General features: G+C 41.1%; 1 protein-coding gene across 6 annotated transcripts in view; it reads right to left on the reverse strand.

Annotated features, from left to right (window-relative positions):
- Positions 1-18641, reverse strand: part of ANKRD27 (ankyrin repeat domain 27) — a 79329-nt gene that overhangs the window by 48531 nt on the left and 12157 nt on the right. For all 6 annotated transcript variants that reach the window (XR_010024595.1, XM_063110228.1, XM_063110226.1 and 3 more), the window contains 10 exons: positions 16851-17007; positions 15981-16135; positions 15478-15537; positions 15337-15390; positions 15187-15252; positions 15028-15104; positions 14142-14263; positions 12854-12932; positions 12184-12316; positions 109-201 (listed from right to left, as the gene is read on the reverse strand). Coding sequence is in view for 5 of the 6 variants with exons in the window: in XM_063110228.1 (XP_062966298.1) it covers positions 109-201; positions 12184-12316; positions 12854-12932; positions 14142-14263; positions 15028-15104; positions 15187-15252; positions 15337-15390; positions 15478-15537; positions 15981-16135; positions 16851-17007 (996 nt within the window). In the remaining variant the exon portion in view is untranslated. The remainder of the gene's footprint in view (positions 1-108; positions 202-12183; positions 12317-12853; positions 12933-14141; positions 14264-15027; positions 15105-15186; positions 15253-15336; positions 15391-15477; positions 15538-15980; positions 16136-16850; positions 17008-18641) is intronic.

Raw genomic sequence — 18641 nt, forward strand, 5'->3', positions numbered from 1 at the left:
TGAAATTAAGTGTTTACGCAGACCACCCTGATGGATTTCATAGACATCGAAAGATGGTACATTCCTCACTCATCTTCGCTCACAAAGATGTCTTGGTATCTGTCTTACCTTAAATAGGCAGTCAATGGGAGTTGAAGTCATCTGAGACAGTAAGCTCATTCTCTGCTTAAGGAATAGTCTGTCACCAAATCCCTCAGACTCCTGCAGGAAAAAAACAAATAACCTGTTTTATCACACATCTGACAAGTACAGATCCTTCAAAACAGAGGACCCAGCAACGATCCCTGTTTCTCACAGAACAGGATCAGCAGCACCTCTCCCCACCTCCACGTGGATCTGCTCACTGAGACAGAGAGCAGACTGTCATCAGGCAGGGAAAAGGGCTTCCTGAATGTGGCAGCTCTGACAGTTCTCCCCACGGAGATGAGGGAAAGTGGCAGCACACTGGCTCCCCATGCGTGTGTGGAATGTGTCACCTCAGTGTGGAATGCAGCATGCACACACCATCATCCTCCAGATGGAAACCTGGACTGTCCTGGCCTCCCCTTTCCTCAAACCTCTGTCCTGATGCCTGCATCACCTTATCCCCTGCCATTTTATCTGGGATCTACAGACAGGAAAACCGTTTGACTAGCTGGTCTCTACTTCCCAAAGTCAACCAGCAGGAGAGAGAGGGGGTCTTGCTTTTTGAACAAACATATTAAGACAGCAGACAATACGGCCACAGGGCCAAAGTGCAATAAGACCCTGAGGGAATTCCTGACACAGATTCTCTACTCCCACACCACTTTTGGGAGTTTCAAGGATATACCTCAAGTAATAAATTCAGATCTTCATATTGCAGACAATGTTTACCTAGATACAAAAATCTAGAAATTTATCCTTACTTTGTGAAATAATTTCTAGCAAGACACTTCAGTGCTCACTTGAGCACCCGTAACGAATTGTCTAATGACAAATTAACTTCCTAACAAAGAATCTTGGCGGGAGGTAAAGAGAATTTTTTTCCAGCCAGCAGCTGCCATAAGAACTTGCTAAACCCTGAGAAAACTGTGAGAAAAGGATCTCTTTACAGCCCTCTAAGTTTTGACTTAGAGGTCCACCTAAAGATAGAGCCAATAGCACCTACACAGAAGAGGATGGGCCATTTCTGTGTTCCTCTCTTAAGCAGGGTCCCTTACATCTGCCCTCTTAGGAGAATTAACTCAGTAAATGAACATCAACACTTCAGAATGGACCAGTTTTGCTCCCAGCTGCTATATGCTATATAAAGCCCCAACAGCTTGCTTTATATAGTGATTTATAGCTGAGCAGCTTAGAGTCAGAGAATCATCAAAGACATTGCTGTTCCAGTAAATCAGGGCTCTTTCCTCAACTCTGGGTAACTATTTGAAGGACAGAAATAAAGAGAGGCAGGTCTTCCAGGACCGAATCTTCAGGGAAGAACAAGTTATCAGAAGTATGTTAGCAAAGGCCAATTCGGGAAAGCGAAAATACTATTAGGAACCCAGTAAAGTGACGGAGACCAGAAGCATGCAAATCTGGAGCACAGAATCGTATAGATTCTTTCAAGTTTCTCCTCCTTTTTTTCATCCACAAAGGTAAAACTAGAGTCATCCCAATAACATATATTTTCAGAAAGCTAAAGTCTTCATTTAAGAACATGCTTGAAGAATGTTTATGATCATCTCAAGTATGATTATATCTTGGGGAGAAAACTTCTGTGAAACTACATTATATAAAGAATCAATAACCTAGTTCGGATCCCTGTACCAGCCAGCGACCAAAAAATAATAATAATAATATAATAATAAAATCTGGTTAGGTTTACTAATATTTACTCCTTAACACTTTTCAGAAACCTCACCTTCCATGTAGAGATATACTTGGGCTCTTTCCCTAGGAAACTACACCAATACATAGCAATGGCTTCACACATTCCTAAATGGAACTTCATTACTTAAAAGAAACCAGTCAGCAGCTACAGCAGAGGCAATCATTATAGCTGGAATGGTAATACCGGTGTCACAAAAGACAAGGAAGCCACAATACCTGCTCCGTCAATAACAGGCCAAACTAAATAAAGGTAAAGAACACCTCTCAGGTCTGACTCACTCAACACCCAAAAGATGGGTTTCACAGCAGGCCATAGGATGACCCACACCTTGTCCCAACATCTAATAGAATCAACCACCCTCCATCCAGGAAGGCAGAACCAGAGGCAGACACCCCAGACAAGAAGAGTGCACTGGGCAGTATTCCTCCCATGTCCACCTAAGCTAAATGCCATCCTTGGGGGTATCCTTATAGGCTATACCAGAGAAACCAGAAACAGACACTCCAGATGCAGGGGTGTTGGAAGAGCAAGCAAAGGCACCAGTATCACTTGGTGCTTCAAAAAAGTACTTTCGAATATCATATTTGATTCTCAAAACAACCTATCACGGGGTAAAATATACAACACTGCCCCCAGTTTATACAGGAAAATGGACAGAGGCTTAGAGAGACAAACAGATTTTCCCAAGGTCAAAGAGAAGTGCAGGATTCAAACTAACACCAGCACAAGAGGGGCCACTACACAAATACTAACACTTGGAGTATTGTAAATATCCAAGGCCCAGCACCTTCAGTGTGTGTACAAAAAAGTAGTAAATTCTAACTACTTTTACTTGGAAATAAAAGTAGATGTGAGGAACCACCTCCTTACCCAGCCAAAGGCCTTCAGGTGTGGGCCTTCCTGGCTAAGTGCCACAGACAGGAACACAGTAAGATGGTCACGTCATGGGGCAGAAAGGGAACAAGAGCACCCTCGAGGTGGATACCTCCATCCAGGTGGCAAGGGACCTGGCCCTGGCCCCATCAAAGAGCATCAGGACAATTCTTCTGCAGGGTGGTGGAGCCAGGAAGGAGGTGACCTTTCAAACCAATCAGAGGGAAAGAAACAGAAGGGCGGGGTCATTACAGAAAACCACTCCAGACCCCATGAGAACAACACATGTTCCTAGAATCTCACAGAAAACAATAAAAACTAAGAATTCTTATTCTCCAATTATGGAAAAGAATGGTACTTCTGATTCTGCATACACAAGTGCATGCACAGACACACATGCACACACATACAGATTCTAGAATGTTAGCAATTTCTCCCTAAATATAGAAACAAAACAAGGAGAAGGAAACAACTTTTCAGAAGAGCCACAGCAAGCCACACATGAGATGGAACAGATATTCACCAACACTTGAGTGGGGAATGAGACCCCAGACAAGAGCAGAAATTAATCCTTCATCAAGGCACCACAATATTTCAGTTTACACACCAGCAAGTGCAGCATGATCACAAATTTTGGTCAAAGATACAATTGTAGGGGAAGGCGGGGCAAGATATCAGATTAGAGGTGGCCAGGGTGCATTCCTCCCAGAGACAAGGACCAGAACAACTAACAGACAGCTAAATATTGACAGGAGTATCCATGGGAGAGTGCAAGAGTGCAGCAGGAGACTGCTGAGATCCCTGTGGAGAAGAAAGCCCAGGGCAACAACATACAGAGGAGAGATTAGCCGGCAAGTCTCTGGCAAGTTTCTGACACCGGTTTGGGCGCAAGAGGAACTTTCCCCTGTGGCAAAATGTTAGGCAGAAGACCTACACCAGCCCCATCAGAGGCCCACAGATCCTTTTGCAGGATAGTACCGGAGCCAAGTGTGCAGAGCTGCCTAAAAAACACACAATGCATTGCTCTAGAACACTTGTACAAGCAGTGCACTCCCCACCCCCCACCCTCGTGACCCAAGAGATCAATGCAGGATGGAGCCATCTTGAAATCAGAGCCATTATGGGAATGTGCCCTGCCCTGGAGCCAGTAGCCACTGCATTTCCCCAGCCTTAAGACTCTACCCTCCTCCCAGCACACTCACACTAGAGACTACAACACTCTGCTCTTGGAAGCTTGAAGCCCGGGCTCACAGCAGCTGTGATCTGGTTCTGCAGTCTGGGAAGCCAACCCTTGACCTGCTGACTGATGCACCCCCACGTCCCCAGACAGCAGACATGCAGACCCGCCTCAGGAGGACTGTACCCATTCCTCCCCTACCCCCCAGCCTTGCCAGCTGACTGAGTTGTGTGTGCCTGAGCCTCCAACCCAGAAAAACAGCTCACAGGTCTCTACCTTAATGAATCCACCCTCGGGTCGGTGGAAATAAAATATGTCCTCCCAGAGAAGCAGCCAGGCAGTTCAGTCCTGAACAGTCCCCACCTAGTGGCCTTGCCAACAGTCCCAGAAGCAGCTGGACGGTCCCCTCACTGCAGCCCCACCTAGTGGCCTTGCCCAGTTCCTGAGAAATGGCTCAGCAGCTCCACCCCTGGCAGACCAGCTCCTGAACCTCCAAGGGAAACACCACCTCACCACATCTTGCCTAAAGAAGTGACCCAGCTGAAGGACCACCAGCAGACCCATACCTAGCTAGCTAAGCCAAAGCGTGCCCACACTCCTGGCTCAGAGAAACAGCTTGCTGTCACTACCCTAGAAGACCCCCCCCCCCCAAGTCTTTGAGCCATCGCACACACACTCACCTGAGTGAGAAACAGCTTGGCTAACATGCTCCTGGTGGGCTCACCCCTTGTCAGAGAAGCAGCATGGTGACCCTGACTAGTAAACCAGTCCCAGAGTTCCTAACACACAAAACACCAATACCCCAGCCTGAGAATTAATCCAGCAACTGAACCCCCACTGAGCCAGCTCCTGAGATGACTGACCCACAGGATGCACGTGCACATCCCCAGCCTGTGAACCAAGCCAGCAATACCTGCCCCAACAAAGTTGTGCCACTGTCACCACAAGCCTCCAAAGCATGGGTTACTGAGTCACTTGCAAACATAGTGAAAGAGGATTACAGCTAAAGAAACCACACAGAGTCTACACTACTATATCCATCCTGAACAAAGCCATTGCACTCTACCCAATCAATACCATAAGACACATTTACAGGTGAAAGTCTATCCCCACACAAGCCACAAAACTCAAAGAGGTGACTGTTCTACCAGACACACAGATATCAATGCAGGGAAAGAAACATGAAAAAACAAGGTAACATGACACCACCAAAAAAACAAAGTAATGCTCCAGCAACTGATCCTAAAGAATCAGAAATTGCCAACTTTCTGGAAAAGGAATTCAAATTAATTATCTTAAGGAATATCACTGAGATACAAGAGAGCACAGACAATTCAATGAAATCAGAAAAACAATTCACAATCTAAATGACAAATTCAACAAAGAAATAAATATCATTAAAAAAAAAATCAAACAGAGGGCCGAGCCCGTGGCGCACTTGGTAGAGTGCTGCGCTGGCAGCGCGGCGACGCTCCCGCCGCGGGTTCGGATCCTATATAAGACTGACCAGTGCACTCGCTGGCTGAGTGCCGGTCACAAAAAAAAAAAAAAAAAAAAAAAAAAAATCAAACAGAAATCTTGGAATTGAAGAATTCATTGAACGAAATAAAAAAAATATCCAAGAGTCTCAGCAACAGACTAGATCAAGCAGAAGAAAGAATTTCTAATCTTGAAGATAGCAGTTCTGAAATAACACAGGAAGACCAAAAGAAAGAAAAAAAAAAGAATAAAAAAGAATGAACAAAGCTTACAAGATCTATGGGACACTATTAAGTAAACAAATATTCAAAGTATGGGCATTCCAGGAGAAGAAAGCAAAAAAGATATTGAAAACCTATTTAATGAAATGATAGCTGAAAAAATCCGTAGTCTTGGGAAAGATATGAACATCCAAGTCCAGGAAGCCCAGAGGTCCCCAAATAGATTTAACCCAAACAGGTCATTTCTAAAACACATTGCAGTCAAACTAAACAAAGTTAAAGACAAAGAGAGAATTCTAAAAAGAACTAGAGAAAAACATCAAGCCACTTATAAGGGAATCCACTTTAGACTAATAGCATAAATTCTACATGCCAAGAGAGAGTAAGATCATATACTCGAAGTACTGAAATTAAAAAGCTGCCAGCCCAGAATATTATATCCAGCAAAGCTATCCTTCAGAAATAAAGGAGAAATAAAGTCTTTTTCAGACAAGCAAAACTTAAGGGAATTCATCACCCCTAGACTGGCCTTACAAGAAACGATTAGGAGAGTTCTACATCTAGAAGAGAAAGAATGATAACAACAATCATGAAAACACCTGAAAATATAAAACTTGTCAGTAGAATAGATACATGAATTAGAAAGAAAAAGGAATCAAAACTTATCAATACAGAAAATCACCAAACCACAAGGATATTGCAAGGATAAACAATAAGAGAGGAAGAAAGAAATAAAGGATACACAAAACAGTCAGAAAACAACTAACAAAATGACAGGAGTAAGACCTCACATATCAATAATAACATTGAATGTAAATGGATTAAATGTGCCAATTTAAAGACACAGACTGGCTGAATGGATTAAAAAAGAACATGACCCATCCATATACTGCCTACAAGAAACATTCCTTACCTACAAAGACACACACAGACTGAAAATGAAGGGATGAAAAAAGATATTCCATGCAAATGGAAAACAAAAGTAAGCAGGAGTAGCTATGTTTATATAAGATAAAACAGACTTTAAATCAAAATCTATGGTAAGAGACAAAGAAGGGCACTATATAATGATAAAAGGATCAATACAGCAAGAGTAGATACACAAATTAGAAAGATAATAATTACAAATATACATGCACCCAACACCAGAGCACCCCAAAATATAAAGCAAATATTATCAGATCTAAAGAGAGAGATAGACACCAATGCAGTAATAGTTGGGGACTTAAACACCCCACTCTCAGCATTGGACAGATCATAGAGGCAGAAAATCAATAAGGAAACATTGGATTTAAATGGCACCACAGACCACATGAACCTAACAGATATATACAGAGCGTTTTATTCAACAATTGCAGAATACACATTCTTTTCAACAGCACATGGAACATTCTCCAGGACTGACCATATGTTATGCTGCAAAATAAGTCTCAACAAGTTCAGAAGAATCAAAATCATATCAATATTTTTACTGATCAAATGTAATAAAACTAAAAGTTAATAACAAGAAGAACTTGCAAAACTACACAAATACATGGAAATTAAATAACATGCTTTTGAAAGACCAATAGGTTAAAGGAAAGATTAAGAAGATTTCTCAGGGGATGGTTAGGTTACTTGATTAGAACATGGTGATGGTAAGACCAAGGTCAGGGTTCAGATCCCTGTACCAGTCAGGTGCCCCCCCCCCCACCAAAAAAAATCTTAACACTAATGAAGACAGAAATACAACGTACCAAAACCTATGGGATACAGCAAAGGCAGTATTAAGAGAAAAGTTTATAGCAATAAATACCTACATCAAAAAAACAGAAACACTTTAAATAAACAGCCTAACAATATACCTCAAGGAACTAGAAAAGCAAGAACAAACTAAACCCAAAATAAGTAGAAGAGAAATAATAAAAATCAGAGCAGAAATAAATGAAATTGAGACTAAAAATATAAAAGATAAATCAAATGAATAGTTGGTTCTTTGAAAACGTAAACAAAATTGACAAACCATTAGCCAGACCAACCACAAAAAAAGAGAAAAGACCCAAATAAATAAAATCAGAAATCCAAATGGAGACATTACAACAGATAGCACATACAAAGGCTCATCAGACACTATTATGAACAACTATATGTCAACAAATATGAAAACCTAGACAAAATGGATAAATTCTTGGACACATATGACCTACCAAGACTGAACCAAGAAACAGAAAACCTAAATAGATCAATAACTAGTAACAAGATTGAATCAGTAATAAAAAGTCTCCCAACAAAGAAAAGCCCAGGACCAAATGGCTTTACTGCTTAGTTCTATCAAACATTTAAAAAAGAACTAATACCCTAGAGCACAGTGCTGATAATACCAAAGTCAAAGGATCAGATCCCCGTCCTAGCCAGCCACCAAAATATATGTGTGTATGTAAATATATATATATATATATATATATATAAAAGAACTAATACCAATACTTCTTAAACTATTTCAAAACATTGAAGTGGACAGAATTATTCAAAACTAGGGCCGCCCCATGGCTCACTCGGGAGAGTGCAGTGCTGATAACACCAAGGCTACAGATTCGGATCCTATATAGGGATGGCCGGTTAGCTCACTGGCAAAGCGTGGTGCTGACAACACCAAGCCAAGGGTTAAGATCCCCTTACCAGTCATCTTAAAAAAAAAAAAAAAAAAAAAGAATTATTCAAAACTATAAGGCCAGCATTACCCTGATACCAAAACCAGGCAAGGACACAACAAAAAAACTACAGGCCAATATCCCTTATGAACATAGATGCAAAAATCCTCGATAAAATATTAGCAAACCAAATCCAACAACATATCAAAAAGATTATGCATCATGATCAAGTGGGATTTATCCCAGGGATGCAAGGATGGTTCAATATATGCAAATCAATAAATGTAATACATTGCATAAACAGAATGAAAGAAAACAAGATGATCATCTAGACAGACACAGAAAAAGCATTTGATAAAATTCAACATCCCTTCATGATAAAGACTCTCAACAAATTAGGCACTGAAGGAAAGTATCTTAATACAATAAAGGCTATATAATGACAAACCCACAGCTAACATGATACTGACCTGGGAAAAGCTGAAAGCTTTCCCTCTAAGAAATGGAACAAGGAAAGGATGCTTAGTTTCCCCCCTTCTATTCAACATAGTATTGGAAGTCCTAGCCAGAGCAATTAGAAAAGGGAAAGAAATAAAGGACATCCAAATTGGAAAAGATGAAGACAAACTCTCCCCTTTTTTTATAGAGAGAAACCTAAAGATTCTACCAAAAGACTCTTAGAACTGATAAATTCAGTAAAGTTGCAGGATACAAAATCAACGTACAAAAATCAGTAGCATTTCTATATACCAAAAATGAATTTGCAGAAAAATAAATCAAGAAAGCTATCCCATTTACAATAGCAATAACAACAACAATAACACATACCTAGGAATAAATTTAACCAAGGAGGTGAAAGATCTCTATAATGAAAACTACAAAATGCTGATTAAAAGAAGAACCAAGAAAATGGAAAGAAATCTCATGCTCATGGATTAGAAGAACCAATATCATCAAAATAGCCATATTACCCAAAGCAATCTGCAGATTCAATGCACTCTCATCAAACTACCAATGACATACTTCACAGAAATAGAACAAACATTTATACGGAACAAAAGAGACTATGAATAGCCAAAGCAACCCTGAGCAAAAAGAACAAGTGGGGGATATCACACTCCCTGACTTCAAAACATACTACAAAACTATAGTAATTAAAACAACATGGTACTGGCACAAAAACAGACACAGAACAATGCAACAGAATAGAGAATTCTGAAATAAATCCAAATACCTACAGCTAACTGATTTTTGACAAAGGAGCCAAGAACATACATTGGGGAAAAGACAGCCTCTTCAATAAATGGAGCTGGGAAAATTGGAGATCCACATGCAGAAGAATGAAACTAGACCCATCTCTCACAATATACCAAAATCAACTCAAAATGGATTAAAGACTTAAATGTAAGACCTGTGTAAGACCTGAAATTATAAAACTTCTAGAAAAAAACATAGGGGAAAACTTCAGGAAATAGGACTGGCAAAAATTTTATGAATAACACTTCTGAAGCACAAGGAACAAAAGCAAAAATTAACAAATGGGATTATATCAAACTAAAAAGCTTCTGCATAGCAAAAGAGACAATCCGTGAAGCTAAAAGACATCCTGCAGAATGGGAGAAAATATCTGTAAACTATGCATCAGAGAAGGGACTAATATTCAGAATACAAAAACAACTCAAACAACCCAACAGTAAAAAAAACAAATAATCTGATTAAAAAATGAGTAAAGGAACTAAGCAGACATTTTTAAAAAGAAGACATACAAATGGCCAACAAGTATGTGAAAAAATACTCAACATCACTAGTCATCAGAGAAATGCAAATCAAAACCACAATGAGATATCATCTGACCCCAGTTAGAATGGCTATTATCAAAAAGACAGAAAATAACAAATGTTGGCAAGGATATGGAGAAAGGGAACACTTACATTGTTGGTGGGAATGTAAATTAGCATAGCCATTATGGAAAACAGTAGGGAGATTTCTCAAACTACTACAAATAGAACTACCATATGATCCAACAATCCCGCCACTGGGTATGTATCCAAGGTAATGAAAATCAACAAGTCAAAGGGACACCTGCACTCCACTTTTATCACAGATCTATTCACAATAGCCAAGAGTTGGAACCAACATAAATGTCCTTCAATAGATGATTGGATAAAGAAAATGTGATACACACACGCGCGCGTGCGCGCGCGCACACACACAGACACACACACACACACACACACACACACGCAATGGAATACTACTCAGCCATAAAAAAGAATGAAATTCTGCCATTTGCAGCAACATGGATGAGCTTTGAGAAAATTATGTTAAGTGAAATAAGCCAGGCACAGAGAGAGAAATACCTCATGTCCTCACTCATGTGGAAAATAAAAAAAGTTATCTCATAGAAGTAGAGAGTAGATTAGGGTTACTAGAGACTGTTGGGCATAGGGGGGAATGAGGAGAGGGTGGTCAGTGGATACAGAATTGTAGAGATAGGAAGAATGGGATCTAAGGTTCTATAGTAATATAGGGAGCCTACAGTCAACAACAAAGTACTGTGTATTTCTGAATAGCTAGTTGAGATGATGTTGAATGTTCCCTACACAAAGAAGGGACAAATATCTGAGGTGACAGATATACTAAGTGCCCAGATATGACCATTGCATGGAGCATGAATGTACCTAAATATCATATTGCATTCCATAAATATACACAATTAACACAGGTCAATTAAGAAAAATAAATTAAAAAGAGGAGGAAAAAAAAAAGAGAGAGAAAGAGAGTAGAATAGTGGTTACCAGAGGCAGGGAAAGGGAAGGGGGTGTGGGAAGGGGAAAGGTTGGTAAACTATTACAAAGTTACAGTTAGATATGAAGAATAAGTTTTAGTGCTCTGGGTGACAATAGCTAAAAATATTGTATTGTATATTTCAAACTAGCCAGCACAGAGGATCTTGAATATTGTAACCATAAAGAAATGATAAATGTTTAGGTGATAGATATACTAACTATTCTGATTAGATTCATTATACAATATATGCATGTATTGGAACAACAAACTGTACCCCATAAACATGTACAATGAAAAAAAAAATACAATTGTATATGCACAGAAAAAAGACATACCAAAACATTAATAAAATTCACCCCTGGCTAGTGAGTTTCTGAGAGGTTTTTGTTGTTTTCACTGCAATTTTATATACTGAAAATACTTACAAGCAAATATTAGTCTTCTAATCAGAAAAAAGTAAAGCTATTTTTTGTGGGAAAAACAGTACATAATATAATAACAATTATGTAAAATATACGTGGATAGGAACAAGACTGGAAAATATATAAACAATGTCAATAATGAATGAATTCAATGGAACTGCTTTCACCTGAGTACACATGTCTGGACAGGCCTAAGTTGTTTCCCAGGTAACTTATCTTTACTTCGGGAGATCCTAACATCAGAATTTGATTAAGATAAATGTTCAATCCTCAGGACTCGACTTATAATGCAGAAATCTCTTCTTTCTTTTGGCGGCTGGCAAGTATGGGGATCTTAACTCTTAGAAAATCTCTTCACTTTATTAATTTCAACTTTGTGATTTCTGAGAGTACTATTACGTTTTACTGGTTGTTAGGTAGTAAAATAGGCCAGCAATGTAATTTTGGTTTAAGATTCTCATAGAAATATAAACAATTCACATAGAAATATAATCGCCTCCCCTAGCCAAAAGCTCACCAACCAACCAAGAAAACTACAATAAGGCTAATGAATCCTAAAATTGCACTCATTAATAATCTTATTTCTTGCCAAATTCACCACTTCTGGCTTCCTTTTTTATGCATGTGCTTTTGAAGATGAGAGGGATTAATGAATTAACAGTGTGAATCCCAAAGACAACCCCCCAACTTTCATACCCTATCAAAGTTGCCATGATACCCACAAAGAAAGGGCAGGGCAGGAGTGACATCTTACAGGTGGTTTAACGGAGAGGCTTCCTTGCCGAATATATTCAATCGCAGCCTCAATTGAGGTCAGGCAGTATCCCAATTCATCTTTTGCTGAGCTGCTAAATCTGAAGTTTTTGATATAACTCAAATTTGCCATCCTAACAAAAGGAAGAAAACAGTTTTATCATTGGATACCTAATTATTAACACTTCTGCAAAAACAATGCTCTCAGTTTGTGTGACTGATCAAATACCTAAAGTCATTCAGTTAGCTCAGAGAGCTGTGACTGCTATCCCCTTCATGTCTCTGCAGGGTGTGTGCAATTAGGAAAATAAGTAAAACGACTTCTTACTTCCCTGAAGCAGGCTAGTTTTTAGAAAGCTGATTATTATAAAGTGAGCTGTGGGTTTCTATGGGAAGAAGATGGGCTTCGGGGCCAGAAAGAACTGGAGTCAGCTTCCTGCCCAGCCACTGACTAACCCCGTATTCCAGAACAAGAAATATAAGTGCCCTGGGCTTCAGTTTCCCTGTCTGTAAATAGAAGGATGGCCACACCCATAGGACAAAGGGAGGGGAGGCACAGCACCTGGCTCACAAGAGGTGTACAGTTACAGGCAGCTTTTCCTAGAGTTACACTAAAACTGCCACAGTACAGTGCTGCCAGTTTTAAAAAACTATTTTAACAAAAATGTTACCAATTAGGGATCTCTGTTTTCACAAGCAGATATAACAGGACTGATAGTAGATCGTCAGCACACATAGTCTCCAAGTTAACTGCAAGGGGGAAACACATGGTCAAAGCCATCACAAGACTCAAATGGACAGACAAGTATATCAACACCCTACTGCCATCCAACCCGCAAACCACACTCCAGTAAGATTATATATCAGAGAGAAATGTGGTTGTACAATGTCAGATTTAAGGGGAAAAAAGAAAGCACAGCATTTTCTGAATAAATACAAAAGAATGTAGCTCCAAGCAGACCACGCCTCATCACCCTCTCAGATGTTTAAAGAGCCCAGGGAAGCACAGCAGTGGACACAAAGTGAAGACGTGCCCAGAGCCATCACTGAAAACCTCTTTCTTCCTGAAGTCACTTCCCTTTTATACACGTGGAGTCTGACACCCACATGTAACTTGATATTATCTTTCTTTTTTTTTTTTTTTTTTTAAAGATGACTGGCAAGGGGATCTTAACCCTTGACTTGGTGGTGTCAGCACCACGCTCACCCAGTGAGCAACCGGCCATCCCTATATGGGATCCGAACCCGTGGCCTTGGTGTTATCAGCACCACACTCTCCCGAGTGAGCCACGGGCCGGCCCTTGATATTATCTTTCATTTTGAAAATTTCAGTAATCCACTCACGTTTAAAAATTAAAACAGTACAAAAGAGCAAGCCATGAATGTCCCTCCCATCCCTGCCACCAAGTCTCCTTTCCCAGAGGCTACTCCTCTTACAGAAACGGTCTATGATATGCCCGTCCCCCTCTTTCTTAGATGCTGTTGGAAGTATACCATATGTACTCCTCTTTATTTCATTTAATTCACTTTGAAGATCATCCCCTATCTACATACAGATATCTGCTTTCTCCTTATTAACCTTTTGTTTTCTGAATGTTCATCCATGTTGTACCATTTTTTCTTTGACGGTTTTGTCTAACTTTTTATACTAGAAAATTTCAAACATACAAAATCAGGAAGAGCAATTTGCCTAACAGGTGAACCCCCACGTACCCACCTACAAGTCAAGCACACTTTTGGGGTCACTACTTCCCCATCACTATTTTCTTCCTCTAACGGTGCCTAACCCTGCTTCTAAGAACCTGCTCATCAGAACAGACCCCAGGGCACTCATAGTGGAACACTCTGCTGACCATAAATCCCATCTGTGTGACCCTTAAGACAGCGCTGCTCCTTAGAAGACTTTTTCACCTGGATGTAAGCATCTACCCCTTTGCCAGCCCCTTCCCCAACACAAACCTCTTTGGCTAGGAGACTGTGTAATTAGCTGCACCACCTTTCGCAAACACACCAGCTTCTGCTGTGGGGAGGTGCATTTGTTCAGCTGAGCTAGCTCTCTCTTGGCACGAGGTATATTGAAGCTGTAAAATAATTTGGAAAATGACAACTTCAGACCACAGTGGGAGGGCCCTATTCCTTGACCTAATAACATACTTCAGGTTATACATTTCTTTTATTATTTTTCTTTATTTTTATTTTCTGGCTTTTTTTTTTTTTTTTTTACTACTTTCAGGTTATATATTTCTTACAACAAATCATAAGTAATAAAAAACAAAAATAGATACTGAGAAGTCATCAGACTCAAGTCAATGGCAAAACACAATAGCTTTAAGTCTCATGCAGGCTGACAGGTAACAGAGCTGCACCAGAAAGTTGAGAAAAAAACCAAAAATCCTCAGCCCCAGAGGGAAATAGCCCAAAGTTCGGGTGCAGGGGGAATTTAAACACAAACTTTAGACATTTTTGTACTCTAACAAAACTTGTTTTAATTCAAAAGCAGGCGCCCCTATGGCAGGGTTTCCTCAGACAAGCTGGTGAGGAGAGACGTCCTACATGCAGAGCCCACATGGGTGTTATGTGCCCACCTGGAAACCAGCTGTACAAAACCCCGTCCCCTTTAGCTCTATCCAGCTGGCATGCTGGCACACAGGTGCAGGAGGGGACAGCCATGGAGCAGTCATCTGTCGACTCCAGCCCTCTATCTTTAGTCACAAGTAACTGCACTGCTCCTCAGTACCAACCATGTGAAATCAGTGTGCCACCACTGCCACTGAGAGGCCCTGTTTCAGGGAGAAAACAGCACCCAGCGTCCAAGGACACTGAGCTGCTACAGCACAAACCTTACCTGAATTCAGGTTTCACACCAATATCTTTCTGCTGCAGATCTTGAAGGCTTCTTGTGATTTTGTTAAAGGCAGCATCCTAATGACATATTAACAAAGCTTCAAATGTCTTAAAAAGCACAGAATAAGGCTTCCATCCTGGATGATGATGGAGAACCTACCTCACTCGCCTCCATGGTCCCCACATATTTAAAGATCAGATCATAAATTTCATGATGGACGTACATCTGTGAAACCAGCAGACTGCAGTTCAGGGTGGTGTCAGGCAGCGAGGAAAGCCTCCCAGTCCCTGCTGCCCTCATCCTCCTTACCTCTACCGCCTGCTTCATCAGGTTCATCTGGGCCTCCTGCTTGGCAAGCACTTTCTAGAGGACAAGAGAAGTACAGTTACAGAGCTTGGATGTGCATGTGGGCAAACTGCAATTCTCTCTTTTGAAAATCCTGCTGCTTACCAGGTGAGAGTCCCTCAAAAGCTGCTGGAGGCATTTGGTGTAGAGAGCATTGACCGAGTCCTATGTAACACAGAGCACACAGAGACAAGCCCCTCTTACAATGAGCGCCCAGGGCATAAAAACCTGAACATATGACACATCCCAGGGCAAGGAAAATGTTTCGCAGAATGTATTTCCCGGAAAATAAGCTTTAAGTGCTAATATAAACTTTATCAAATCAATTATAGAATTGATATCACAACCTTTTTTAGTTGTACATGCGTTAAAACTAGGAAAAGATTCCCTTTGGGGATAACATACTCATTTTTATACTTCTCCATAATTTTCACATTTCCTGTAGTGGCTTATACTACTTTTATAGTTAGAGAGAAACATTTAAACAAACTTCCAACAGTAGGGGCAGCACCCAGCAAAGTTTCAGAGTAAATTGAGAGGGAGGGATCCTGGTGCTCTGAGTTGGCCTGAGAAGGGCATGCCAGGCACAGCAAGCGACAGCTACTGACTATGTGCTGGCGGAGGCTCTTTCTTTCACACTCTCGGAATGTTCGGTGGAAAGGGGCGATGATCCTGTCAAATCTCTCAGAGTGTCTTCCCAAAAATTCTCTCACATCTTCAATGGTTTTCAGGGAAAAGGGATCTGAGGGTGCTGAAGGCTCTTCTGAAAAAGAGACAGAGAGGTCAGGCTGGCTGAAGCTTTCACTGTTTCCTGACGGGGGGGAACGTGCCACACGGGAGGAAAGGGAACATCTTTATTTCAAGATGTTGCCCAAGAACAGCCCAGTTACAGGATAGCCTCGAGTCCAGAGAGCCTGTTCCTCTCAAGTGCTTTTCCTGGGACAAAATCCGGACTATCTGGGTCCATGGGCATGACCAGTGAGGCTCAGGTGAAGAAGCCCCAATTTCTGACAATAAGAGCCTCAGAGTGCATTTGGCACATCGTTATCTCAATTTCCTGGAGTAAGAATTACTATAATTATAAAATATTATAAAAATAATGAGATCTCTAAGAGGCACCATGGTGGGGCGGGGTGGGTAATAACACTATACGAGCAAACCCCTAAAGCTGAGACCCAGAGACAAAACCAGGGCTACCGCACTGCACAGCTCAGGAGGTGACACTCACATCACAGATTCATCAAGGTGCACTAAGGTCTGTGAGTGGTGCCTCCTGGAACTGTGTAACCACCTGCACAACTGTACACGGCAGCCCTGATCTATACCTTCTCAGCTCCAGATGGCTTTTCTAGGGGGAATTATTGTACATAGTTATGGGCTCTTGAATATTTTCTGGGATATTTAACCTTTTAATAGCTATGTCAGGAAGAAGTCCAACAAAAACAAATCAGGAGAAAACGGTTTTCTCCCAAAAATACCTGAACTCTCTTTCTTTTCCAAAGGATGAGCTATACACAGGATGCTGAAACTTTCTTCTTTTTCATTGTAGAAAGTTTCTTCAAAGAGAATGGGCACTGAGAGAAGACAGGCAAAACCAGCTCCTAATTTAATCCTGTTTCCTTGTATAAAGACATCCTGGAAAAAGAAAGCTGTCACTGCACCAGCAGCCGGTGGTGACCACTGACCCCCACTCGGCCCACCCCTGCAATGCAGCATTTCACCAGACCCTGCCCACCACTCCCCTGGTGTCGGTTTGCTGGGGCACAAACACTCTCTTATTTTCCTCTTTCTGATACTAAAATGTTTTCTTTCCTCTTTGTTTACCTTGTAGCTGTGGCTACAGAGCACTCAGATCTATTTTAAATGTTGTAACAGAAAAAGTGTTAAGCTATTTCTTGAGAAGAAATCCTGTACCCTCTGTGAAAAGAAGAGGTGAGAAGTTTCTCCTGTCTGAATAAGAGATCAAAATGATCTAGTGCTGCATGGGGGCTGGGGCTGACAAATGAACGCACGCTGCAGTCCCCTCCCTGGCTCACTCTGGCTGTGGCTGGGGTGCCCAGGGCAGACCAGCCAGGGTGAGCCTGAATCCTCTGCTCTCTTTGTAGAGTTGGGTATCCACAAAAGAACAGATTAACAAGTAACTGACTGCCATGGTGAAGTAGATCCTTGGCAGGAAAACAGTGGCACACCTCACGTGCCACAGGGCCACTCCCAGAGCACACAGACTGAAAACCCCATCCCTTTAGCTCTATCCAGCTGGCATGCTGGCACACATGCCATCCCTCCCCTCCCCCACCACAGTGACTATGAGCTCCTTGGCTGCCTTCCGAGTCCAAGGGGCTAAACTATAGCACCAGCTCTGGGCAGAATGGTCGTGGGCCTGGCTCCCCTGACCGTGGGTAGGCAGGGAAACAGGGCCAGTTCTGACTGGGAGTGAAATTTCATCCCTCTCAGAACCTACCTGCTTCCACTTAAAAATAACAATAATAAAGGCACACCTCGAAGTTAACACTGACAGTGGGACAAACTGACATCATGTGCCTCCTGACAGGATACACTGAGAAAGATAAAACACCCCTTCCATGGCACTCCTACCAAAAATGCATAACTATAATCTAATCACGAGGAAACATCAGACAAACCCACACTGAGGGAGAGTCTGCAAAACCAAACCAAACAAAAACATCAATGTCATGAAAGACAAGGAAATACTGAGGAACTGTTCCAAATTAAGGAAACTAAAAGACTAATGACCAAATGCATTATGATCCTGGATGTAAAAAGAAAAAAAAATTTTTTTGCTTTAAAAGTATATTATTAGTATAATTAGCCCAATTTGTATAAGGATGGGATGTTGGAGAACAGTCTACCAATGTTACATTCTTTGAGCATGATCACTGCATTACAGTTGTGTAAAAAGATACCTGTTCTTAGGAAATACACACTGAACTGTCCTGGGGTAAAGGGCACAGTGTCTGCAACTTAGTTTCGAAAGATTCCCGCAAAATAATAATGATGTATGTATAGAGCGTGACATAACAAATGTGGCAAAACCGTTGACAGTTGACCAGTCTGGGGAAGAGTGTATGAGAGTTCTTTGTACCTTACTGCAACTTTCTGGAGGTTTGAAATTATTTCGAAATAAAAGGTTTTTAAAAAATAAAATACTCATTCCTAATTCGTGGCCAAGAAACTGACCAGCTTTCCAGAGCTCTTGGATAAAACAGCTTACTCTGACACGGACACCATTGAGGAAGAGGTGTTCCAGG

This window comes from Cynocephalus volans, chromosome 10, assembly GCF_027409185.1.
Source record: "Cynocephalus volans isolate mCynVol1 chromosome 10, mCynVol1.pri, whole genome shotgun sequence".
In the NCBI taxonomy this organism is placed as follows: Eukaryota; Metazoa; Chordata; class Mammalia; order Dermoptera; family Cynocephalidae; genus Cynocephalus; species Cynocephalus volans.